Source organism: Macaca mulatta, chromosome 16, assembly GCF_049350105.2.
Source record: "Macaca mulatta isolate MMU2019108-1 chromosome 16, T2T-MMU8v2.0, whole genome shotgun sequence".
Classification (NCBI taxonomy): Eukaryota; Metazoa; Chordata; class Mammalia; order Primates; family Cercopithecidae; genus Macaca; species Macaca mulatta.
Genome location: NC_133421.1, coordinates 11,093,701 through 11,120,246, shown reverse-complemented (window position 1 = coordinate 11,120,246; position 26,546 = coordinate 11,093,701). Strand labels below are relative to the sequence as shown.

Sequence of the window (26,546 nt, the reverse complement as noted above, 5' to 3'; positions counted from 1 at the left end):
AGAGACGGGGTTTCACCGTGTTAGCCGGGATCATCTCTCGATCTCCTGGCCTCGTGATCCGCCCGTCTCGGCCTCCCAAAGTGCTGGGATTACAGGCTTGAGCCACCGCGCCCGGCCATTACCATTTTTTTTTGGTGGTGAGAATACTTAAAATTAATTCTGTTAGGAATTTTCAAGTATACAATATATTATGAACTATACTCACCATGATGTACATAACCTGTGTCCATCAAAAGATGGATGGACTTTAAAAATGTGGTATATGTACACGATGAAAAGAAATTCTGTCATTTGTGACAACATGGACAAATCTGATGGACATTGTTTTAAGTGAAATAAGCCAAGCACAGAAAAACAAATACTGCGTGACTTTATTCAGCTATGGAGTATAAAAACGCCTAACTCATAAGACAGTAGAATGGTGGTTATCAGAGACTGGGGGTGGGAGAGTAGGGAGATGTTGCTCAAAGGACACCAAATTTCAGTTCAACAGGAGGAGGAGGGCCGGGCACAGTGGCTCACGCCTGTGATCCCAGCACTTTGAGAGGCAAACGTGGGTGGATCACCTGAGGTCGGGAGTTCGAGACCAGCCTGGCCAACATGGTGAAACTCTGTGTCTACTAAAAATATAAAAAATTAGCCAGGTGTGGTGGTGGGTGCCTGTAATCCCAGCTACTCGGGAGGCTGAAGCAGGAGAATCGCTTGAACCTGGGAGGTGGAGGTTGCAGTGAGCCGAGATGGTGCCATTGCACTCCAGCCTGGGTGACAAGAGCAAAACTCCGTCTCAAAAAACAAAACAAAACAAAACAAAAAAACCAGGAGGAGGAGTAAGTTTAAATGTGTTTTTTTTCAAGATATTGAGTTGCAAGGAAAATTTTAAAGGGAAGACCTGTGATGTGGAGTCTTGTCTTCAAGGAAAGAGAAATGAGACCAAATGACTAAAAGCTAAATCAAATAAGCATCTAACACAGGACTTGATCCATGGTCAGTGTTGACTCATTATATGTTGGATTAATCTGAATTAATAATTGTATAAAAATTTCAAGGCCAACATCACAAAGACTTCAGCTAATATTTTAAGGCAGAAAAGATTAATAATCTAAAAATATATCAAGTTTTGGGCTGGGGCAGTGGCTGACACCTATAATCCTAGCCCTTTGGGAGGCTGAGGCGGGTGGATTGCCTGAGCTCAGGAGTTCAAGACCAGCCTGGTCAACATGGTGAAACCCCATCTCTACTAAAATACAAAAAAATTAGCCAGCTGTGGCAGCATGCACCTGTAATCCCAGTTACTTGGGAGGCTGAGGCAGGAGAATTATTTGAACCCAGGAGGCAGAGGTTGAAGTGAGCTGAGATCGTGCCATTGCACTCCAGCCTGGGTGACAGCGTGAGACTCCATTTCTCTCTATATGTGTGTATATATGTATACACACACACACACACATATGTGTATATATGTGTATGTAGATGTGTATATATGTGTATATATATACACACACACATCTATATACACACACATATACATATATAACTATATGTGTGTGTATATATATAGTTTTTGTTTTTTAGCTCCCAGAGTTATGTATATATAGTAAGCACTCAGACATATTTTAAACGTACTGAACTTTTTTTTATTTTTTAAACAAAGAGCTTTTTTCACGGTGTTCCTGGTAGATGTTCTTTGGATTCTGAAATACTGAAACTTGCAGGCTATCTCGCGGGGACAATATGGTGGAACACATGGCATTGGGACCAAGTTAGAGAGCCCGGCATACGTAGGTGCCCTGTCAAACATTTTACTTAAGAACGCTCACTTTCTCAGTTCTCAGTGTCACATGAAATCAAGCCAGACACAGAATGCAGATTGCCGTAAAAAACTTCTTTTATATAAAATTCAAGATTTGAGTCCTGAAGAAACGTTGCTCATGGACATCAGAATGGACCCAGGCCTGCTGCTGAAGGGGTTGCTAAGGAGCAGAAAGAGCCTCATGAAACCCTGGCTGAGTCAAATCGCTCTGCAAACCTGAACAAAGTTGAAGAGCGCCGCCACAGCCCCTGGTCAGTTGCTTTAGGTTGCTTGGTCAATTAGCTTCATTAGCTTCATGGCCTCTCCTCTGGATGAATCGTTCCTCAGGATTAGCCATGGAGCAAATGTAAGTTGCATATCATAAAGCGGGGATAGGAAACAATACAGATGGGGAGCTGCACAAATTCTCTTCTCTGGCTGGAAAGGTAACCAACCACGTGTAACTTTCCCAGATGGGAGGCCACACATGGGTTGAAAAAAAATAGTTCTACCGAGCACATACTTCAACTCTGTATTTTCTGATTTCTTTCCCTTTGGACTGGTATATAAACATTTAAAAAGGATTTCTTCTTTTTTTTTTTTTTTTTTTTTTTAGACGGATTCTTGCTCTGTTGCCAGGCTGCAGTGCAGTGGCGCGATCTCGGCTCACTGCAAGCTCCGCCTCCTGGGTTCAGGCCATTCTCCTGCTTCAGCCTCCTGAGCAGCTGGGATTACAGGTGCCCGCCACCACACCTGGCTAATTTTTGTATTTTTAGTAGAGACGGGGTTTCACCCTGTTAGCCAGGATGGTCTCGATCTCCTGACCTCATGATCCGCCCACCTTGGCCTCTCAAAGTGCTGGGATTATAAGCGGGAGCCACTGTGCCTGGCCCCAAAAAAAAGGATTTTTAAAATTCTTGTTTAACCTTCCCTTCAAACTCCAAACAGGCATCTGTGGTCAGGAGTTGGAGACCAATCTGGCCAACATGGTGAAACCCTGTCTCTACTAAAAATACAAAAATCAGCCAGGTGTGGGGTGCCTGTTATCCCAGATACTTGGGAAGCCGAGGCAGGAGAATCGCTTGAACCTGGTAGGTGGAGGCTGCGGTGAGCCAAGACCACGCCATTGCACTCCAACCTGGGTGACACAGCAAAACACTGTCAAAAACAAACAAACAAACAAACAAACAAAAAACCCTCCAAACAGGGTTCTAATTAGTGAATCTGTAAATTAATTTATTCCCTCCCTTAGGCAGATACTGGCCTCTGTTCAAACTTTGAGCTGGGTCACCATTAGCTGGTTAAAGCTGATCCTGCCTGTAATTATCTTATATGGCTAACAGTCTAACCATCTGAAACTTCCTGGCAGAATTCATTTGCAAACTATCAGATTATGAGACCTCAGTCAAGAGCAGGTGGAAAGAAACATCCATCAGTGGGTGAATTTGTGCAATTGTGCAAATTATTTCTGTGAGCATGGATTGGAGATAATCCCGTCACAAACAAGCACCTGAGAACAGTTAAGCAGGTAAGCAAAATCTTTTCATCAGTAATCACAGAATTTTAAAATAACTGTAGTTAAAAGACTTCCAGCGAAGAGAACTTTTAATGAGTACAAAAACACAAAAACTATGATGTAAGGTATTTATCCAGGACTAAAGACACGTTCCCCCAGATTAAAATGACCACGTTTTCTGTGCAAGAAAATAAAGCAATGTATGAGTTCTGAAAACTCTGAAGGCAGACACGTACTTTCCAGCAGTCACAAACATCTCATCGCGGCACCTGGAGAAGATTACATTGGTGGCATTCCCAACATTGAGGCCGGCTGCAGGGCTGCCGCAGATGGCATCTCTCTTGGCTATGCTCCACACCACCACACTGCCGAAATAAGAAGGACCAAAAAAAACGTCAAAGGGAAAATAGGCTTTCAAAATAAGAAACAACGATCTTAGTGGTTCTAGAAAGAAAAAAACACAATAGGTTACTTAAAAACGAACAATGAAATTACCCCACCCCAACATCTCCTGAACCACACCTCCCAAGTAGCTGGGACTACAGGCACACACCACCACACCTGGCTAATTTTTCAGTTTTTGTAGAGACAGGGGTCTCCCTACTAGAAGACACAACAGTGACACATTAAAAGTTTTTTGTTGTTGTTGTTGTTGTTTGTTTTTGAGATGGAGTTTCGCTCTTTTTGCCCAGGCTGGAGTGCAGTGGCATAATCTCGGCTCACTGCAACCTCCACCTCCTGGATTCAAGCGATTCTCCCGCCTCAGCCTCCTGAGTAGCTGGGACTGCAGGCATGCACCACCACATCCGGGTAATTTTTGTATTTTTAGTAGAGACGGGGTTTCACCATGTTGGCCAGGATGGTTTCGAATGTTGGCCAGGTGCGATGGCTCACACCTGTAATCCCAGCACTTTGGGAGGCCGAGGCGGGAGTTTGAGACCAACCTGAGGTCAGGAGTTTGAGACCAACCTGGCCAACATGGTAAAAACCCATCTTTACTGAAAATTAAAAAATTAGCCAGAAGTGGTGGAGTACACCTGTAGCTCCCAGCTACTCAGGAGGCTGAGGCAGGAGAATCAGGCTAGTCTTGAACTTCTAGGCTCAAGTGATCCTTTTTGCCTTGGCCTCCCGAAGTGCTTGGATTACAGGTGTGAGCCACTGCTCTTATTGCCTAGGCTGTGTGACAACAAGCACAAAACAAATTTGTTTTAAAAATAGATAAAACAAAGGGCACCAACATAGAGAGCTGGCCAAATAGATTCCAGCATATCTGTACAATGGACTACTATGCTATTATGGCAAAGAATGAGATCTATATCTACGTGTACGTACATAGATGTCCTTGGTATAAAGTTAGGCAAAAAGCAGGTTGCATTACAACATGAATACCATGATGACATCAATGCCAAAAGTTTCATAAATAGGTTACAAAATTTAAAAGATACATGCAGGCCGGGAGCAGTGGCTCACGCCTATAATCCCAGTACTTTGGGAAGTCGAGGAGGGTGAATCACCTGAGGTCGGGAGTTCGAGACCAGCCTGACCAACATGAAGAAACTCCATCTCTACTAAAAAATACAAAATTAGCCAGGCGTGGTGGGGCACATGCCTGTAATCCCAGCTATTTGGGAGGCTGAGACAGGAGAATCACTTGAACCCGGGAGGCAGAGGTTGCAGTGAGCCAAGATCATGCTGTTGCACTCCAGCCTGGGCAACAAGAGTGAAACTCTATCTCAAAAAAAAAAAAAAAAAAAAAAAAAAAGGCATGAAAACTATAGGATGTCCACTATAATTGGCAGCTTCCCTTTTGTTTCTTTTCCTCTGTGTAGAAGCTAGATGGGTTGGGTAGAATAAACCCCTGCCATCCATTCAGGGTTGATCCCCTGACTATGCAAACCAGTCAGCAGAACTCCACCCTTCTCACCACAGACACTATCCAGGGCTGGGCATATTGCATTTTTTAGTACAGCAAGGTTTGTTTTCTTTTCTTTCTTTTGGCTTTTCAACATTCTCGAATGTTCTGCAAGCAACTTTTAGGCAGCTTAAAATTATAGAGGAGATTAACGGTTTTGCCAGATTAACCTTGGTTAAGGGGCCATTTCCCCCCCCAAGACCTAGTCTCTTTGACAGGGGGTGGGATGGGGGTGGCCTAATGACCTAGCTCCAAGAATCTCTGGGGGTGGGACCCAGGCATCAGTGTTTTTTAAATCTTTCTAGGTGATTTCAGTGTGCACCAAAGGTTGAGAATAACTGCTTTAAGTTGAGCAAAGGATGTTGGAACTCTTTCCTTTTACTGCAGTGGCCAAAGCCGTGAGGATGCTCAGGCTTTAGACGGGGCTTTCCTCTAGTGCCAAGAAGGTCTAGTTGGATCCCAATGAGACCAGTGAAATTGCCAAGGCCAACTCCCACCAGCAGATCTGGAAGCTGATCAAAGACGGGCTAATTATCCATAAGCCTGTGACTGTCCATTCCCTGGCTGGATGCTGGGAAAACACCTTGGCCCACTGAAAGGCAGACACATGGGCATAGGTAAGCCAAAGGGTGCAGCTGTTTGCCAGAGAAAGTAACCTGGATGAGGAGAATGAGGATTCTGCGCCACCTGCTCTGAAGATACTGTGGATTCAAGAAGATTGATCACCACACGTATCACAGCCTCTACCTGAAGGTGGAGGGGAATGTGTTCAAAAAACAACTGGATTCTCATGGAACATATCCATGAGCTGATGGCAGACGAAGCCTGCAAGAAGCTCCCGGTTGACCAGGCTAAGGCCCACAGATCTAAGACCAAGGAAGTACACAAGCGCCGTGAAGAGCATCTCTGGGCCAAGAAGGAGAAGATCAAGACTTGTCCAAGGAGGAAGAGGCTAAGAAATAGAAGCTCCCCATTTCTTGTCTGTAGATAGCAGTCTTGATGATTACATAGATCAGTCATTAAAATAAAACAAGCCTTTTACTGCTTGCAAAAAAAAGTTGAGCTAAGAACATTAACAGAGGATTTCTGGATACATTTCTTTTTACTGTTTTTTTTTTTTTTTTTTGAGATGGAGTCTCACTCTTGTCCCCAGGCTGGAGTGCAATGGCACGACCCTGGCTCACTGCAACCTCCGCCTCCCAGGTTCAAGCAATTCTCCTGCCTCAGCCTCCTGAGTAGCTGGGATTACAGGTGCCTGTCACCATGTCTGGCTAATTTTTGTATTTTTAGCAGAGATGGGGTCTCGCCATGTTGGCCAGGCTGGTCTCAAACACCTGACCTCAGTTGATCCACCTGCCTTGGCCTCCCAAAGTGTTGGGATTACAGGCGTGAGCCACCGCACCTGGCCAATACATTTCTTATCAGAAAGTCAAGTGGTAATGGGCCAGGGAAGGGGTGACCACTGATGAATGACAAGAAAAGGAAGAAATCTCATGAAAATTTTGTTGACTTGCTATATAGTAAGAGAAGGATTATCGTTATATAACTATACACAAATATAAATTTCCTTTGTAATAAACCTATGAAGCTCAAATAAGAAAATATACATAGAAGTGTACTGAAGTATTAAATCCCATACAAACCTCAGGTGTTATTATTTTTCTTCTACAGATTGTGCTCCTTTGACATTTACATAGGAATATGTACTGCATTGATTGTTCTTCCTAATATATTTTGTTTGTTTTTTTATTTATTTATTTTTAGCTGGAGTCTCGCTCTGTCGCCCAGGCTAGAGTGCAGTGGTGCGATCTTCACTCACTGCAACCTCTGCCTCCTAGGTTCAAGAGATTCTCCTGCCTCAGCCTCCCAAGTAGCTGGGATTACAGGTCCCAGCACTACGCCCGGCTAATTTTTGTGTTTTTAGTAGAGCCAGCGTTTCACCAGGTTGACCAGGTTGGTCTCGAACTCCTTACCTCAGGTGATCTGCCTGCTTCGGCCTCCCAAAGTGCTGGGATTACAGGTGTGAGCCACCACACCTGGCCGGTTCTTCCTAATATACTTTAAATATACTTCTTTTTTTTCAGTTTCCTTTCTGTTCTCTGCCTACCAACTTGACTGTGAGTTAACTCAAGGGCAAAGATCATGTCTTGGCAATGCAAGCTCAAGGCGTAGCCTCTGGAGTCATGCTGCTAGGGTTTGTCTTCCAGGTCTGTCACTCAGCAGCTGGCTCCTTACTTGTCACCTGGCACCGATAGCTTCCACCTCTTGAAACTGATGTGGGACTTAATTTAGATGATGCAATAAAAACCTTCAGGTCATGCCTGCCACATGGTAAGTGCTTTAAAAATGTAGCTGTTGTCTTTCATGACAGTGATGGTGGGGATGGTGTCCTTCTTTTCAGCAATGGATCTCATATCTAATGCACGTTAGAATCATCTGGGACACTTTTTTACAGCTACACCAGAGCTGTACATATTTGTGGGATACAGGGATATTTTGATACCTGTGTACAATGTGTAATGATCAAATCAGAGTGGTTGGGATATCCATCACCTCAAACGTTTATCTTTGTGTTGAGAATATTACAATTCTTCTGGCTATTTTGAAATATTCACCGAATTATTAACTATCATTTTCCTGCTGTATGATTGGATACTAGCATGTATTCTTTCTATGTAAGTGTATGTTTGTACCTATTAACCAACTTCTCTTATCCCCCCACCTCCTTCGCTTCTGCTAACCACTCTCTCCCTCTGCTAACCACTCTCTCCCTCTGTGAGAACTACTTTTTTTAGCTCCCAGATATGAGTGAGAACATGAGATACTTGTTTCTGTGCCTGGCTTATTCCATTGAACATAATCACCTCCAGTTACATTCATGTTGCTGCAATGACAATAGCTCATTCTTAAAAAAAAAAGAAAAAAAGTCTTGGCCAGGAACGGTGGCTCACACTTGTAATCCCTGCACTTTGGGAGGCTGAGGCGGGTGGATCACCCGAGGTCAGGAGTTTGAGACCAGCCTGGCCAACATGGAGAAACTCTGTCTCTACTGGAAAAAAAAAAAAAAAAAAAATTTACAAAATTAGCCAGGCGTGGTGATACATGCCTGTAATCTCAGCTCCCAGCTACTCGGGAGGCTGAAGCAGGAGAATTGCTTGAACCTGGGAGGCAGAGATTGCGGTGAGCCGAGATTGCACCATAGAACTCCAGCCTGGGCAACAGGAGTAAAACTCCATCTCAAAAAAAAAATTCTTTTCTGTGGCTAAAAAAATATTCCGTTGGGTATGGAATATGGAAGGAGCATACCTCAACATGATAAAGACCTTATATGACAAACTCACAGCTAATATCACACTGAATGGGGTGAAATTGAAAGCCTTTCCACTAAGACCTGAAACAAGATATGGATGCTGTCAGATCCCAGGGTCCGGGTCCAGCCCATGCTGAAGTCCGAGGGGAGTGGGTGGATGAGCAGGAAGAACACTTGGGGACTGTAGGCAGGTGGAAGATGATTTTATTCAGCAGCAGCTCTCATCAACAGCTTTCTCACACTGTCCGCCCTGCCTGTGCTTCTTGAGCTGGCAGCTCCCACATACAGCTGCGCAGCCAGCTCTACCCTGGCTTCAGGGTCAGCAGCTTAACTCTTTGTCTCTCTGGGCACGAGTGAGCTGAGCTGTGTCCTGGCTTCCCTTTGTCCATCTGCAAAGATGGACAGCTCTGGCTCTCTCTCTTTTTCTCTGGGCGCCAGGGCACCTGCACAGTGTCCACAGGACAATTATACCTTTAACAGATAATAGTGGTGTAGAGCCAAGTGATGGCCTTTCCCATGTTATGGCTACAAGGCCTGTGTTAGCAGTGGAATTATACGCCTGCGCTCTAAACTTGCTGAGTCACGCAGGATGTAAACATCCTTCCTTGGCCTCTCCTTGACCAAAGCACAGCCATGTTCCTTACAGATGCTCACTCTGGCCACTTTTGTTCAACACAGTACTGGGAAGCTTGTATAACTCTTAGAGCTCAGGCCAATCAAATTGGACTCTCTGAAGGCACATCCAGGCACCAGTGATTCCCTAAAGCTGCCCGGGTGATTTCAACAAGCAGCCAAGTTCGAAAACCACTTTCTTAGGGTATTTTTCTCAGAGGCTTTTCAGACAATGCACACTGAAATATAGACGGGCCAAGAGAGAACATTAGAGGGGACAGGACCCTTGTCACTTCTGGAAATACACCTGGCAGAAAATACGCAAATATTGCACACTTGGCATCTGAGAAAGTATCTTGCATCTGTACAGAACTTAAATAAATTTATAAGATAAAACAAAAACCCCATTATAAAGCAGGCAAAGGACGTGAACACTTTGCAAAAGAAGACATACATGCAGCCAACAGGCATAGGAAAAAAGGCTCAATATCACTGGTCATTAGAGAAATGCAAATCAAAACCACAGTGAGATAGCCATCTCATATCAGTCAGAACAACTATTATTAAAAAGTCAAAAAATAACAGACGCTGGCAAGGTTGCAAAGAAAGGGGAATGCTTATACACTGTTGGTGGGAGCGTAGATTAGTTGAACCATTGTGGAAAGCAGGGTGGTGATTGCTCAGAGAGCTGCAAACAGAACTATCATTAAATCCAGCAATCCCATTACTGGCTACATACTCAAAGGAATATACATATTCTACCTTAAAGACGTATCTGATTGTATATGCATCACAGCACTATTCACAATAGCAAAGACATGGAATCAACCTGAATGCTCATCAATGGTAGACTGGATAAAGAAAATGTGGTACATATACATCATGGAATACTATGCAGCCATAAAAAAGAATGAGATCATGTCTGTTACAGGAACGTAGATGGAGCTGGAGGCCATTATCCTTAGCAACCTAATGTAGAAATAGAAAACCAAATACCACATGCTCTTACTTATAAGTGGGAGCTAAATGATGAGAACACAGGAACGCATAGAAGGGAACACAGACACTGGGGACTGCTTGAGGGTAGAGGGTGAGAGGAGGGAGAGGATCACAAAAAATAACTACTGGGTACTAGGCTGAGCACCTGGTTGATGAAATAATCTGTATAACTGTGACTTAAGTTTACCTATATAAAAAACCTGCACATGTACCTCTGAACCTAAAATAAAAGTTAAAAAAAAAATAAAGAAAATAAGTAAATATGTTTAGTTCATTACCTTCCGTCATCTGGGCCTCCTAGTGATACCAAGTACAAATCATTTGGAGAAAAGGCCAGAGCTTCAATTTTGCCCTTGTGAAGGGACAGCCGAGCAAGCAGCTCTCTTTTCTTATAATCCCACAAAATGATATCTGCCTGGGGGCAAGAACACACCGTCAGATCATAGGGAGGCATTAAAACCATCTGAGGAGATGACTACCCTTCTTGGTGAAAAACAATTAGTACTGTCACTTTTCTTTTTTTTTTTTTGAGACAGAGTCGCGCTCTTTTTTGCCCACGTTGGAGTGCAGTGGCGCGATCTCTGCTCACTGCAACCTCCACCTCCTGGGTTCAAGCAATTCTCCCTATCTCAGCCTCCTGAGTAGCTGGGATTACAGGCACACGCCACCACTAATTTTGTATTTGTAGTAGAGATGAGGTTTCACCATGTTGGCTAGGCTGGTCTCGAACTCCTGACCTCAGGTGATCTGCCCGTCTCGGCCTCCCAAAGTGCTGGGATTACAGGCGTGAGCTGCCACACCCGGCCCGTTCTATCATTTTTCTAGAAATCAGATCAGGTTCTACAAACGTGACAGCAACACAATGGAAACAGCTTTAAGCGGGAACTTTTGTTTGTGAGCATTATCGGTCGCAAGCTGCAACCTCGGGTGTAAAATCATCAGAGTCCTTCACTCGCGGTCTGACAGAATGAAGATGAGTTAAAAGAGAAGTCGAAAGGAAGAAGAAGGAAGAATAAAGCACACTGCCACACAGAACTAGCAACTTGTGGCGGGGTAGTTCTTCTAGGGAGGCACCTCTAGATAAATTGACAATGAGTCGTTTTCACTGTATTCACCTTGAACCCCATGAATGTGACTTGTCCGGAGGCGATGTACCGTCCGGACCTGGAGATGGCCAAGCAGGAGACGTTGTTGCCGTGACCCTGTAGGAAGTTCTGCTCTTGAGTATTTATTGCCTGAATGAGGATTGTGCAACCAAGAGGAAAAATCAGATGCTCCTGGTCAGGATGGCATTTGAGACCAGTGGGCACATGTCCTGAAAGAGAGAGATGCACAGTAATAATAATCAGCTGCAGAAGTGGCTGGGAATTTTCTACTTGAGTACAAAAGACAACACTTTTTTTTTTTTTTGAGACGGTGTCTTGCTCTTGTCGCCCAGCCTGGAGTGCAACGGTGCAGACTTGGCTCACTGCAACCTCCATTTCCTGGGTTCAAGTGATTCTCCTGCTTCAGCCTCCCGAGTAGCTGGGATTACAGGCACCTGCCACCACATTCAGCTAATTTTTTTTTTTTTTTTTTTGTATTTTTAGTAGAGACGGGGTTTCACCATGTTGGTCAGGCTGGTCCTGAACTCCTGACCTCGTGATCCGCCCACTTCAGCCTCCCAAAGTGCTGGGATGACAGGTGTGAGCCACCATGCCCAGCCAACACTTTTAAAATAAGCCTTAGTTCAGCTAAAATAAGTTGGGGAAATAGGTAATTTTATTTCACTGACAACAAGGTTTATCTAGTAATCACTTCTTAAACTTTGATGTTTATAAAAATCCCTGATGGATCTTGTTAAAATGCAGATTCCTATTTCAGGTCTGAGAAGGGGTTGAGATTCTGTATTTCTCATAAGCTCCTAAGTGATGGTGATGCTGCTCCAGCAAGGCCTACGGCCAATTCTCGTAATCCTAAAAAGCGTGAGTGCATGGAGCATGAGCAGCCTGCTTGGGTGAACGCACAGGCATAGGGATAACGGGAGTCAGCTACCTCAGGCAAAGGTTGGGTAAAGATAAAAATTTGGCCTATTTTACTTCACAAAGCATAATATTCTCCAGGTTCATCCACGTCTTTACAAATGGCATGATTTCCTTCTTTTTAAAGGCTAAGTAATATTACATTGCGTGGCCAGGCGTGGTGGCTCACGCCTGTAATCCCAGCACTTTGGGAGGCCGAGGCGGGCGGATCACGAGGTCAGGAAATCGAGACTGTCCTGGCCAACATGGTGAAACCCCGTCTCTACCAAAAAATATGAAAAAATTAGCCGGGCGAGGTGGCGGGCGCCTGTAGTCCTAGCTACTCGGGAGGCTGAGGCAGGAGAGTGGCGTGAACCCGGGAGGTGGAGCTTGCAGTGAGCCGAGATTGCGCCACTGCACTCCAGCCTGGGCGAGAGTGAGACTCTGTCTCAAAATAAAATAAATAAACAAACAAATAAATAAAAAATCAGAGCGAGTCTCTCTCTCTCTCTGTGTGTGTGTGTGTGTGTGTGTGTGTGTGTGTATAAAACATTGTGTGTGCCTGTGTGTGTGTGTGACATTTTCTTTATTCATTCATCTGTTGATGGGCATTTAGATTGTTTCCACATCTTGACTATTGCAAATAGTGCTGATCATAGCGCTGAACGGAACATAGAGGTGCAAATATTTCTTCCATATACTGATTTCATTTCCTTGTACCCATAAGTGGGATTGCTAGATCATCTGGTAGTTTTCTTTTTAATTTTTTGAGGAAACTCTATACTGTTTTCCATAATGGCTGCACCAATTTACATTCCCACCAACAGTGGACGGGGGATCCCTTTCTCCACATTCTCGCCAGCTTGTTATCTTTTGTCTGTGTAATAATAGCCATTCGAACAGGTGTGAGGTGATACCTCATTTGGGCTTTGATTTGCATTTCCCCGATGACTAGTGATGTCGAGTACCTTTTCATATACCCGTTGCCCGTTTGTATGTCTTCTTTTGAGGATTATCTATTCAGGTCCTTAATTCTTTTTTTTTTTTTTTTAATGAACCTGGAGGACATTATGCTAAGTGAAGCCAGAGACAGAAAGGCAAATACTGCATGGTGATCTCACTTAGATGTGGAATCTGAAAAAGCCAAATGTATAAAAGCAGAGAGTAGAATGGTGTTTGCTAGGGGTGGGGGAATGAAGAGATGTTGGTCAAAGGGTGCAAAGGTCCGCCACGCAGGATAAAGAAGTTCTAGAGACCTAATGTACAGCATGGTCACAGTTAATAACATAATAACACTGCATTGTGGCCAGGTGCGGTGGCTCACTCCTGGAATCCCAGCACTTTGGGAGGCCAAGGTGGGCGGATCACCTGAGGTCATGAGTTCAAGACCAGCCTGGCCAACATGGTGAAACCTCGTCTCTACTAAAAACACAAAAAAGTAGCTGGGGGCGGTGGCGGGCGCCTGTAATCCCAGCTACTCGGGAGGCTGAGGCAGGAGAATCACTGGAACCTGGGAGGCGGAGATTGCAGAGAGCTGAGATTGCATTATTGCACTCCAGCCTGGGTGACAAGAACAAAACTCCATCTCAAAAAATAAATAAATAATAATAACAATAATACTGCATTGTATATTTGAAATTTGCTAAAAGAGTTGATCTTGTTTTCATTGCACACAAAAAGTAACTATGTGAGGTGAATATGTGAATTAGTTTGATTGTAGACATCATTTCACCATGTGTATGTATATCAACACATTATGTTATACACTCTGAATTGAGACAACTTTATTTTTTTTTTTTTTTTATTTTTTTTTTTTGAGACGGAGTCTCACGCTGTCGCCCAGGCTGGAGTGCAGTGGCCGGATCTCGGCTCACTGCAAGCTCCGCCTCCCGGGTTCACGCCATTCTCCTGCCTCAGCCTCCTGAGTAGCTGGGACTACAGGCGCCCGCCACCGCGCCCGGCTAATTTTTTGTATTTTTAGTAGAGACGGGGTTTCACTGTGGTCTCGATCTCCTGACCTTGTGATCCGCCCGCCTCGGCCTCCCAAAGTGCTGGGATTACAGGCTTGAGCCACCGCGCCCGGCGAGACAACTTTAATATGTCAAGTATGCCTCGATATAACCAGGAAAAGAATTTTTTTTTAAATTTCGGTTTCATTCTGTGTGCCCAGCAGGTGCTCTGGAGAGCCTGGGACCTTTCATGGTCACGCCTCTTTCCACAGGCAGCTCCCGTACTCCAAATATCTGCCAAGGTAACACTACTGCTACCGTGTTAGAGAAAAGTTTGTTTGCTTGAATGCAATTATTGTTTTGCTTGAGTTGGTAGATTATTCACTAAAATCAGTTTCAGGAGAACAGGACCTTCGGCAAAAATAAAAGACAATACACTGACCAACAACTCTGGGAATGGGCTGACCAGCCTGGTAAGAACAGGGTAGATGACATCTGCAGAAGGCCCCAGAATATTGACTAACTGCCTACCTGAGACTGTGCGAGTTTCATAAAAATGCTTTGATCATTATTTCCTCTAATTTCCCTGATCTAGAGACTCAAGTCAGTGAGGTGATCTTTGAACCCCAGTTTATTGCCTCCCCTGTGTTGCTGGCTTCTCCAATAAAGCTAACCTTCCTTTCACCAAAGCTCATCTCTTGAGTTTTTAGCTTTCAAGTGACAAGTGGCCCAAACCTGATTTTGGTTACACCAAGAACCATCTCAACAATTATAAACCCTCGTAATATGTTTTAATATGAAACAGACCGAGGTCCTCCATTATTACTCACCTATGGTTAGAATTTTTTTGATTGCTCTTCGTGTTTATTTTACAATGTAAACTTTCATGTCACCTTGGCTATTTAAAATTCATGATTGTGTTTTTAGTGAGATAGTATTAAATGTACAGATAAACTTAAGGAAAAGTGATTTTTATAATAATATAAAATACCTCTATTTTAAAAACAGGGTATGTTTCTTCATAAGTCCCCTTTTATGTCTTCTAGTAGCATTTTCCATTTTTTTCTCATAAAGATCTCACTCATTTCTTATTACATTTATTCTTGGGTTTTGAAAAATCTTTTTTGTTGCTATCTCTTTCTCCATCAAAAGAGTCATAAATATTTATTAATATAATCTTCTTGTTCTTAAATGAATGCCTCTTTTATATTGAACTCCCTCTGGAATTTATTTTGGTGCTTTATGTGATTCCTGTAACTAAATGGATTATTTTTGCTCAAATGGCCAAATGTAATTATTGAATAAATGATTCTTTTCATTTTAATTGAGCATTCCTTTTTTATGCAGTATGTTCTTATAATACTAAGGTTTATGTCTTTGGGGTGATCTACTCCTACTAAAAATATTTTTACTTTTTCTAATTGCAGGTTCTTTATAAACAATCATATGGCTATCCATATGGAAAAATTAAACTTAGATTCACAATTCACACCTTACGCAAATAATATCTTCCAGGTAGATCAAAGACCTAAATGTGAAAAACAAGATGATGTATACAAAAAGTGTAAGAAATGGCTTTCTAACTACGACACAAAAAGAGCAAATCATAAAAGAAAGGGCTGATATATTTACCCAGTTATGTTAAAAATGAAAAACATCTAGGCCGGGCTGGGTGGCTCACGCTTGTAATCCCAGCACTTTGGGAGGCCGAGGCAGGCAGATCACTTGAGACCAGGAGTTTGAGACCAGCCTGGCCAATATGGCGAAACCCTGTCTTTACTAAAAATACAAAAATTAGCCGGGTGTGGTGGTGGACACCTATAATCCCAGCTACTTGAGAGGCTGAGGCAGGAGAATCGCTTAAACCTGGGAGTTGGATGTTGCAGTGAACTGAGGATTGTGCCACTGCACTATAGCCTGGGTGACAGAGTGAGACCCTTTCAAAAATAAATAAATTAATAATTAATGACAAAAGACATTGTTATTGGGAGGATGAAGAGAAAAACACAAACAAGAAGATATTTTCAATGTATACAATAGATCATCTCCATAACATACGAAGAACTCCTACAAGGCAATAAGGAAAACATAGGCTTCTCAATAGAAAAATGGGCAAAAGATATGGATGGCCAGTTTATGCTGAAGGAAATTCAAAACCAAATAAATATACAAAAAGAGATGCAACATCATAAGTAACCAGGAAAATGTAAATTATGTCCGAAATGAGATACCATGTCATATCCACCAAAATGGCTAAAATTAAGATGGCTGACAGTACCAGGCATCACTGTTGATGCGGAACAAAGGGAACGCTCACAAAATGCTTGGTGGGAGAGTAAATTGGTCTAATTGCTTTGGAAAACAATGTGTCTTTGTTGATGATGCTTGAACGCGCACATGCCCCAGGACCCAGCTACTCTACTCTTAGGTGTGTAACCTGCCCAGAGATAACTTTGTAACATGCAGGTGTGTATTTCTTCAGAATTATTTTTGTTTTTGCATTGAATAATTATGGTTCTTGGTTGTAAACTAGAAGAGTCAACTCTGGCTAAATGTAGCAGAAAAAGAATTATATGGAAGGAATACATACTGCTCACACCACTGGCAGGAAGTTTGGATCACACTTGAAAAACAGGCAGAACTAATAGCAAGGCGAGACCAAGTGACGTGAACTAAGACCTCTCATGGCCACACTGCTCAATGCTCAATGCAGTATTTGACTCCCAAGATGCTCTGCTCCTTTGCATCACTCCTATAAGAGTGGAACTGCTGAGTGGGAATGTCTGATTGGCTGAGCCAATTATGTTACATCTCTCAACTGACTGCCAAGGAATTAGGAGAGAAACTATGTGCCCCTTTTAGGCTCTCACTAAAGCAATAGAACCAGCTCCTACCTATCTTGGGATACTTGTCAAATAGAATAGTATTCAGATATGGAGTAACTAAAACTACGCATGTCCACTACAATTCATATTCTTTGCTGTCTTCTCCAGACTTACTCACACACACTCCATTTTCTCTCTCTCTCTCTCCTTCTCTCCCTCCCTCTCTGTCTCCCTCTGTCCCTCCCTCTCTCTCCTCTCTCTCTATGCCCTCTCTCTCTCTCAAACATACGTACACTTTAAACTGTAATAGGCTCATATCATACACACTGTATGGCAAATTGCATTTTATACTTAACATGTCTCTAACATCTTTCCTCATTGGTTTATACACATCTATCCCATTTTTCTTAAGGATTATACAGTAGTGAATTGCACAAAAGGAATACAATTTTTAAAATTATTGGAGTGAAATTCACACAACATAAAATCAACTATTTTAATGTGAACAATTCAGTGGCATTTAGTACCTTCACAATGCTATGCAACCACCACTTCTGTCTAGTTCAAAAACATTTCAGGGGCATAATTTTTTAAAACTTCTTACCAATGGACATTTGGGTTGTTTCTTCCAATGTTTCAGCTATTATAGAAACTATCACAGTGAATTTCATTGTACATAATTTTTTGAAAACTTGAATAAGTGATTCAAGTTCTTAAAAGCTCAAAGATTATCCTCATTAAAAATTGTAATAGATACCATAAAACTGGCCTTCAAAAAGGTTGTAAAATTAATACTGGCAATAGTAATTGAGAATCATTTCTTATTCTCACCTTACTACATTACCTTTTTTTTTTTGACAAGGTCTCACTCTGTCGCCCAGGCTAGAGTGCAGTGGTACAATGATGGCTCACTGCAGCCTCTACCTCCTGGGCTCAGGTGATCCTCCCACCTCAGCCTCTCAAATAGCTGGGACTACCGCCATGGCTGGCTAATAATTTGGGGTTTTTTTTTTTTTTTTTGAGACGGAGTCTCGCTCTGCCGCCCAGGCTGGAGTGCAGTGGCCGGATCTCAGCTCATTGCAAGCTCTGCCTCCCGGGTTCACACCATTCTCCTGCCTCAGCCTCCCGAGTAGTTGGGACTACAGGCGCCCGCCACGGCGCCCGGCTAGTTTTTTTGTATTTTTTAGTAGAGACGGGGTTTCACCGTGTTAGCCAGGATGGTCTCGATCTCCTGACCTCGTGATCCGCCCGTCTCGGCCTCCCAAAGTGCTGGGATTACAGGCTTGAGCCACCGCGCCCGGCCAATATTTTGTGTTTTTTATAGAGATGGGGTTTCACCATGTTGCCCAGGCTGGTCTCGAACTCATGGCCTCAAAGAATCTTCCTGCCTCAACCTCCCAAAGTGCTGAGATTACAGGTGTGAGCCACCGCTCATGATCTTTAACAGCATTTTTTAGCTTTTTGAGCTAATAGCCATTTATATTTCTTTGCCCATTACCTATTTACAGGGTCTGTCTGGCCTTTTTTTTTTTTTTTTTTTTTTTTAATAAGGCCCAGGGAGTAAATATTTTAGGCTTTGTGGGCAATATGGTCTCTTGCAACTACTCATCTCTGCTAGTGTGGTATAAAAGCAGCCATAGACAATACATAAACAAACGGGCATAGCTACATTCCAGTAAAACTTTATTTACAAAAACAGGCAGTGGGCCAGATTTAGCCCATGGGCTATAGTTTGTAGACTCCTGATCTATTTTGTTGTTGTTGCTGTTTTTAGTTTATAAGAACTCTTTGTATACCATAATAGGAAAATCATGGGCTACCTACTCCAGTCAACGGATGAATATGACCAAATCCTTAATAACTATAATTTTATTAAATGTTTTTAACACAAATATATTTGGTTTGCTTAAGTAATTCCTGTCAAAATACAATACCTACAAGTGTCTAGTACAGTTACATATTGATACTATAAAGTTAAAGTTCAAGTTTAAGGCCAGTTGCGGTGACTCATGCCTGTAATCCCAGCACTTTGGGAGGCCCAGGTGGGTGGATCACCTGAGATCAGGAGTTCAAGACCAGCCTGGCCAATGTGGCGAAACACCGTCTCTATTAAAAATACAAAAGTTAGCCAGGCGTGGTGGCAGATGCTTGTAATCCCAGCTACTTGGGAGGCTGAGGCAGGAGAATCTCTTGAACCCAGGAGGCGACGGTTGCAGTGAGCCAAGATGGCATCACTGCACTCCAGCCTGGGCGACAGGGTGAGACTCCATCTCAAAAAAAATTCAAGTTGAATAATATAACACTACAGTGAGTTTCAGTGTCGCAATGATAAAAGGGGCCTTGCTTTTGTTTCTAATTTGTTTCCATCTGAAGTCTAAACTCAATCACTTGGCATTTAAGGCCTCTGAAATCTAATTCCAGCTTTTCTTTCCTGTGTTATCCTGCCAGTCCCTGATACTGAAGCCACACCAAGCTATTTGCTGTTCTGCAACCAGGCCCTGCACTCTCCACTTTTCGTCCTTTGCCCCCTCCACCCCCCATAGCTATAACCTGAAATATTCTGCCTTCAATCTTTACCTGCTGACTCCTAGTCAAAATCTTTTCTCCCAAGCCTTATGAAAGTTCTGCCTTTTCTCTCTCTCTTTTTTGAGAGCTAGGATAGCTTTTTAACATAAACACTTTTCAGTGAAGACAAAATACAGAAAACTCAATAACTTTTGTAAACTAAAAATAAAATCCTAAGCTCTCCAATCCCCATGCTGCCCCACCCCAGCCACTGACTGAACAGATCCCCTTTTGGACAAAGGGACCCCCAAAACACCTTAAAGCTGAGTTCCCAGACTTGAAGGAATGGGAGGTCAGACATGCCTCATTATACCCCCTCTCTTTTGTGGTTTAGACACAACTGATCAGCATTAATGTTAAAATAGAGATCATAAGATTGACAGAAACAGACTCTTTGTGGCAATAAGATATCAAAGTATAAACAGGACCTAAGGCCATGCACCCCTCCACCCTATGGCTGGGCGTGGTGGCTCACTCCTGTAATCCCAGCACTTTGGGAGGCCAAGGCGGGTGGATCACCTGAGGTCAGGAATTGGAGACTAGCCTGGCCAACATGGTGAAACCCCGTCTCTACCGAAAATACAAAAATTAGCCAGGCGTGGTGGTGGGTGCTTATCATCCCAGATACTCTGGAGGCTGACGCAGGAGAAAATTTGAATCCAGGAGGTGGAGGTTGTAGTGAGCCGAGATCGTACCATTGCACTCCAGAGCGAGACTCCGTCATCTCAAAAAAATAAATAAAATAAACTATGCACTGTCACAAGGTTTTTCTTTTCCTCTGGCAGCTAAACAAGCACTTATCTCGAGATAAGCAATACGAAAACAACTGCAACCCGTCCAGTTCACAGGCACTTACTAACCGAAGCCCTGTTCAACCCGCCATAAGAACAGTTTTGATTGGACAACAGACTGATTTCCATAATATTCTTCCTGGTAAGAAGATCACTCACCACAGACTGCCTGTGGCCAGTTTACTGAGGCTTCCCACTTAATGTGTCTTCATGTTCTGAAAAGGCCTTTTGACATATAGGACCTAATTGTAATACATTTAAATGTTAGGTCTCCATCCCAAGGTGAACATGGGTCATATATTACATCAATGTTTGTTCAATACACATGTGTTGGGACCACTTTCACGAGTATTCATAGCTCCTCCTATAACCTGATGAATATGTATGTTTGTTTGTTTATTTATTTACTTATATATTTATTGAGACAGAGTCTTGCTCTGTCCCCCAGGCTGGAGTGCAGCGGCATGATCTCAGCTCACTGCAACCTCCGACTCCCAAGTTCAAGCGATTCTCCTGCCTCAGCCTCCCGAGAAGCTGGGGTTACAGGTACCTACCACCATGCCTGGCTAATTTTTGTATTTTTAGTATAGATGGGGTTTCACCATGCTGGACTAGGATGATCTTGAACTCCTGACCTCAGGTGATCTACCCGCCTTGGCCTCCCAAAGTGCTGGGATTACAGGTGTGAGCCACCACAGCCGGCATGAATATGTATGTTTAGACAATCAGTTCAACCTAAAGCTCCTACCCCAACTCCTCCTCCTTTGAAGTGCCTGTCTCTGGCCTTGGCCTGAGGCACGCTTCTCAGCCTGTAGGATGACCACCTTACAGGACACAACCCTTTACAAGAAATAAGTCTCCTCTCCTTTTCTAAATTTGTAGATCTTGTGATTTTTTTTTGTTTTAAGTAAACACACCTGTTTATAGCCCAGATCAAGAAGTAGAACATGAGCACACCCAGAGGTCTCCCGTGCTCCTTCTCCCCGTCTCTATCTCCTGAAAGGTTGTCACTGTTCTGACTTTTATTCCTGTAGATCCAATTCCCTCCTTTTTTTTTTTTTTTTTTGAGATGGAGTCTCGCTCTGTCGCCCAGGCTGGAGTGCAGTGGCGCTATCTCGGCTCACTGCAAGCTCCGCCTCCCGGGTTTACGCCATTCTCCTGCCTCAGCCTCCCGAGTAGCTGGGACTACAGGCGCCCGCCACCTCGCCCGGCTAATTTTTTTGTATTTTTAGTAGAGACGGGGTTTCATTGTGTTAGCCAGGATGGTCTCGATCTCCTGACCTCGTGATCCGCCCGTCTCGGCCTCCCAAAGTGCTGGGATTACAGGCTTGAGCCACCGCGCCCGGCCCAATTCCCTCCTTTTAAAACTTTATATGAATGGAACAATACAATCTGTACTCTTTTGTATCTGGCTTTTTTGGTTAATATTATTTGTTTGTGAGATCCATCGATGTTGTTGTATACAGCAGTAGTTCATTCTTTTCAATTCTTGCAGAGGAATTAAATTGTATGAATACAATATACTACAATTGATTTGTCCTTTCCACTTTTGATGAAGATTTTGGTTGTTTCTAATATTTAGTTATGAGAAAGAATGCAGCCAGGCACGGTGGCTCACACCTGTAATCCCAGCACTTTGGGAGGCTGAGGCGGGTGGATCACCTGAAGTCAGGAGTTTGAGACCAGTTTGGCCAACATGGTGAAACCCTGTCTCTACTACAAATACAAAAATTAGCCAGATGTGGTGGTGGGCACTGGTAATCTCAGCTACTCGGGAGGCCAAGGCAGGAGAATCACTTGAACCTGGGAGGTGGAGGTTGCAGTGAGCTGAGATCGAGCCACTGTGCTCCAGCCTGGGTGACAGGGTGAGACTCTGTCTCAAAAAAAAAAAAAAAAAAAATGCTATTAGAAATAATCCTATATATATTTCTGTTGTGTATAGGATATAGCACTGGAGGATACATCAAAAATCTTTAGGATATAGCCAGGTCAGTGTACTAGCAAGCCAGTCATCCCAGCTACTTGAGAGGCTGAAGTGGGAGGATTGCTTGAGCCCAGGAGTTTGAGGCCAGCCTGCCCAACACAGTGAGATCCCATCTCTAAAATTTAAGAAAATAAAAATCTTCAGACTTTTTTAGACATTTAGATTTTAGACATTCTAAATGTAGGGGATAGAACGAAGGGGAGAGAAGGATGATTGGGGCGAGGTGTATGAATATTAATATGTTTTCTCGTGTGAAGGGGGGTTTTATGTTAATTATATGGTGCGTGAGTGTTCCTCGTTGCATTGTGATGAATATGTGAAGGGAATAGAGGGCTGTGATTAGTATATTAAGTCCTGTTAGTATAATAGTAATATGAGATCAGGAAAATGAGGTTGCAATTACGAAGAGTTCGCCTAGTAAGTTGATGGTGGGGGGGTAGGGCAAGGTTAGTGAGATTTACTGTGAACCATCAAAAGGCTATTAATGGAAGTAGGATTTGAAGTCCTCGGGACAGTAGTATGATGCGGCTGTGGGTGCGTTCGTAGTTTGAGTTAGCTAGGCAGAAATATATGGAGGAGGTGAGTCCATGGGCAATTATAAGGATGGTTGCGCCAGAGAAGCTTCAGGGGGTTTGAATGAGGGAGGCTACGATTACTAGGGCTATGTGACTTACAGAAGAGTATGCGATGAGTGATTTTAAGTCTGTTTGTCGGAGACATATTAAGCTTGTTATGATTATGCCTCATAGGGATAACATAAGGAATGGATAGGCTATGTGTTCTGTTAAGGGGTTAAGAATGGAAGTAAGTCGTATTATGCCATAGCCGCCTAGTTTTAGGAGTACTGCGGCGAGGACTATTGATCCTGCAATGGGGGCTTCAACATGGGCTTTGGGGAGCCATAGGTGTAGGCCATATAGGGGCATTTTTGTCATAAAAGCTATTATGCATGCTAGTCAGGTAAGGTTGTGAGATAAGGTGGTTGTTAGTTTTTGGTCTGTGAGTGTTAGTAGTATAATGTTTAGTGAGCCTGTGTTGTTGTAGGTGTGGACTAGTATAATGAGTAGGGGTAGAGAGCCGGTTAGTGTGTAGAATAGAAAGTATGTGCTTGCGTTGATACGTTCTGTTTGGTTGCCTCATTTAGTGATGATAATTAGGGTAGGAATGAGGGTAGTTTCAAACAGGATGTAGAATATAATTAGTTCTGTAGCTATGAATGTCAGAATTAAGGTGATTTGTAGGGAGATTATCATGGAAAGATAAAATTTCTTTTGTGAGGGGGGTTCGTTCTATCCCCTAATTTATTCTAATAAAAAAGTTAAAGAGCTAAAAGACTTAGCTCTGCAGATGTTCTTAGTAGCATTTTAAAACAAATGCAAAAATGCAAATTATACTAAATTCTCAATAACAGGGCCTTATTTAAATGAATTACGGCATATGTATGTAATATAATATTAATATTATGTTAAAATTATGGCAAGGAGTATATTATTATTTATTTTATTTTATTATTATATTTATTGATAAGGAAAGACTTACATGGCATACTGTTAGGTGAAAAAAAAGTCTGGTTATAACAGAATATATACAGCATGAGTGGACTTTTATTTTAAAAGACTATTTGTATGTAAGTGTATATTCAAGCAGGTCACACCAAAAGTTTACAGTGATATGTTTGAAAAATATAATGAGGCTGATTTTTCTTTCAGTTTTACTGTATTTTTTCGGTTTTCTAAACTCTTCTTCATAAGCATGGCTATGGAATTATCCCTGTATTCTCAGTCCATAGCGTATTATTTTGTGTAGAGGTTATATATAAATGTATATTTGACTGTATGAAAGAATATACATTATCGGCCGGGCGCAGTGGCTCACGCCTGTCATCCCAGCACTTTGGGAGGCCAAGGCAGGCGGATCACCAGGCCAAGGCAGGCGGATCACCAGGTCAGGAGATCGAGACCATCCTGGCTAACACGGTGAAACCCTGTCTCTACTAAAAAATACAAAAAATTAGCCGGGGATAGTGAGTGGCTGGTGCCTGTAGTCCCAGCTACCCGGGAGGCTGAGGCAGGAGAATGGCGTGAACCCCGGAGGCGGAGCTTGCAGTGAGCTGAGATAGCGCCACTGCACTCCAGCCTGGACGACAGAGCAAGACTCCATCTCAAAAAAAAAACCAAACAAACAAAAAAAAGAAAGAATATACATTATCATAAAGCCACCAAGGTAAAAACAATTTGATCATATGGGGTCATTCTAAAAGGTAAAGAAAATCAGTAACTGCCATGGAAGACATTTACCATACGTTTGCGCTTGGAACTCTACAACCACAGCACGAATTCAGTTGTAGAGTTTTCTTGTTTTGTTTTGTTTTGTTTTTGAGACAGAGTCTCCCTCAGTCGCCCAGGCTGGAGTGCAGCTGCGCGATTTCGGCTCACTGCAGCCTCCACCTCCCGGGTTCAAGCGATTCTCCTGCCTCAGCCTCCTGATTAGCTGGGATTACAGGTGCCCGCCACCACGCCCGGCTAATTTTTGTACTTTTAGTAGAGATGAGGTTTCACCATGTTGACCAGGCTGGTCTCGAACTCCTGACCTCAAGTGATCCACCGCCTCGGCCTCCCAAAGTGCTGGGATAACAGGCATGAGCCACTGCCCCTGGCCTCAGTTGCAGAGTTCTATGTGTGTGGTTCTATATTGGCTTAACAAATGACGCTTTGCAACTCACTGTAGGCTGCTCAATTCTTTCTCAATGATGTTGTAACCAGCTCTCAAGATATCTAATGTCCGAAATGTATAAAGCACTCACTTTCTATTGGAGACTGTTAAAGTAAAACCAAGAGTCAAGAGCTAAGTCCTAGAGTACGCTTTAAACTTTAAACAGTGATTGTTCTGCATCCACATTCTTAAAGCTTTCAGGCATCACAACACACATTTTTGAAAAGTTTTGTTTCTCCTAAAATCATTCATTGTTTTCTCATCCCTCAAAAAACCAAAACCCCTCAAAACGAACAATAAAACCCCACAGCTTTTCCCTCCCAGAATCTTCAAAACAATAGGCAGTCACAAATAAGATATCAGCGGAGTGTCCCAGACCCTTTTTCTCTCCGCTTCAGCTCCCCCTGACGTCCCCTTCCCTTCTGTCCTGGTCTGAAATCCTCACCATTTAGAAACCTTCCTTAGGATTAGAGGACCAAGATCATCCCTCAGGGGGTTGCTCAAACACACGTTCCGTCCTAGCCCCTTCTCACGGGTACGCCAGTTGGGATTTTAGCAGATTTCCTAGCTAGTCCCGGGGCCGACACAGACAGCATCCTTCTGTGTGGTTACGAAGGAGCCTAGGGCTTTGTGGGCGGCGTAGAGCTCAGAGCCAGGAAGGGCTGACCTAGTGGCAGAAGGGTTACAACCACCCGTACCCATCCGGCCCGCCTGGGGAGGAGGCATTTGGTCCCTTTTAGGAGCTGGCGCTTGTCAGAGCTGGTAAAAACCATCCCACTCCCTGAGGCTCTCGGATCGAGGAAGTGACTCTCCAAGGCCTTGGGGAGGGTCAGGCTATGCGGGTCCTCCGTGTGTGTCCCTGACCAGGGCTCCTGCCGTTGTCCCACACTGAATTTCAGGTGTCCCCGGTGTCTCACTATTCCTGTTTGCACTACAGGTCCTCCGAGTTCCTAAACCAGCCAGCCCAAAGATGCTGGAGGCCTCACCATTGAAGCCGATCACGGCGTCAAGTTCCAGCTCCGCCACTTGGGCCTCCGGCGAAATTTTGTTATCCATCCCTGGGAGGTTCTGCTTACTTTGCTCTCCGCCCTAGTGGGTGCAGCGTCTTCTGGTCGTTATGGTAACGGACGAGCGCATGCGCGCCAGCTCCACGCCCGCGCAGAAACCCAGCCTGCCGAATTCGAGTTCATTAGCATTCTTGGAAATGAAGGGAGATAGGGACTGGGAGGGAGATAAGGTGGGATTCATCTTTTTTGTGTCTGCTGTTTCTCTGGAAATTTAGGAGATGGCACTAACTGCACAGAACTAATTCCTCCATCCCCTCGTGTTGAGTCTGTGACTTCTTAGTAACTCTAAAATCAAGCACCAAATGAATGGCATTTTAAAAAATATGTAATCAAGCATAGAGGACTGATGGGAAGGCTGCTATAAAATAAATAAATACATAAATATATATATATATATAATTGATACTTCTTTGGGCCCCTGTTTAAAGCAGCGTGAAAAAATATTTTAAATATATTTTTTAAAAGCGTTATTGAGGTATAATTTACATATCATAAAGTTAACTTAAAGTAGGTTGTAG

General features: G+C 43.3%; 1 protein-coding gene and 1 pseudogene across 2 annotated transcripts in view; one reads left to right on the top strand and one right to left on the bottom strand.

Moving 5' to 3' along the window:
* The window catches only part of CFAP52 (cilia and flagella associated protein 52), a 70,260-nt gene extending 44,138 nt beyond the window's left edge, over positions 1-26,122 (bottom strand). The window contains exons 1-4 of one of the 2 annotated variants that reach the window (XM_001118238.5): positions 25,948-26,122; positions 11,251-11,450; positions 10,414-10,550; positions 3,539-3,667 (exon numbers count right to left, since the gene is read on the bottom strand). In XM_001118238.5, the coding sequence (XP_001118238.3) occupies positions 3,539-3,667; positions 10,414-10,550; positions 11,251-11,450; positions 25,948-26,017 (536 nt within the window). In that variant the 5' untranslated portion in view covers positions 26,018-26,122. The remainder of the gene's footprint in view (positions 1-3,538; positions 3,668-10,413; positions 10,551-11,250; positions 11,451-25,947) is intronic. The other variant, XM_077970351.1, reaches the window with a different exon arrangement.
* On the top strand, positions 4,580-6,177 carry LOC144335204 (large ribosomal subunit protein eL19 pseudogene; annotated as a pseudogene).
* Positions 26,123-26,546: the final 424 nt, after the last annotated feature.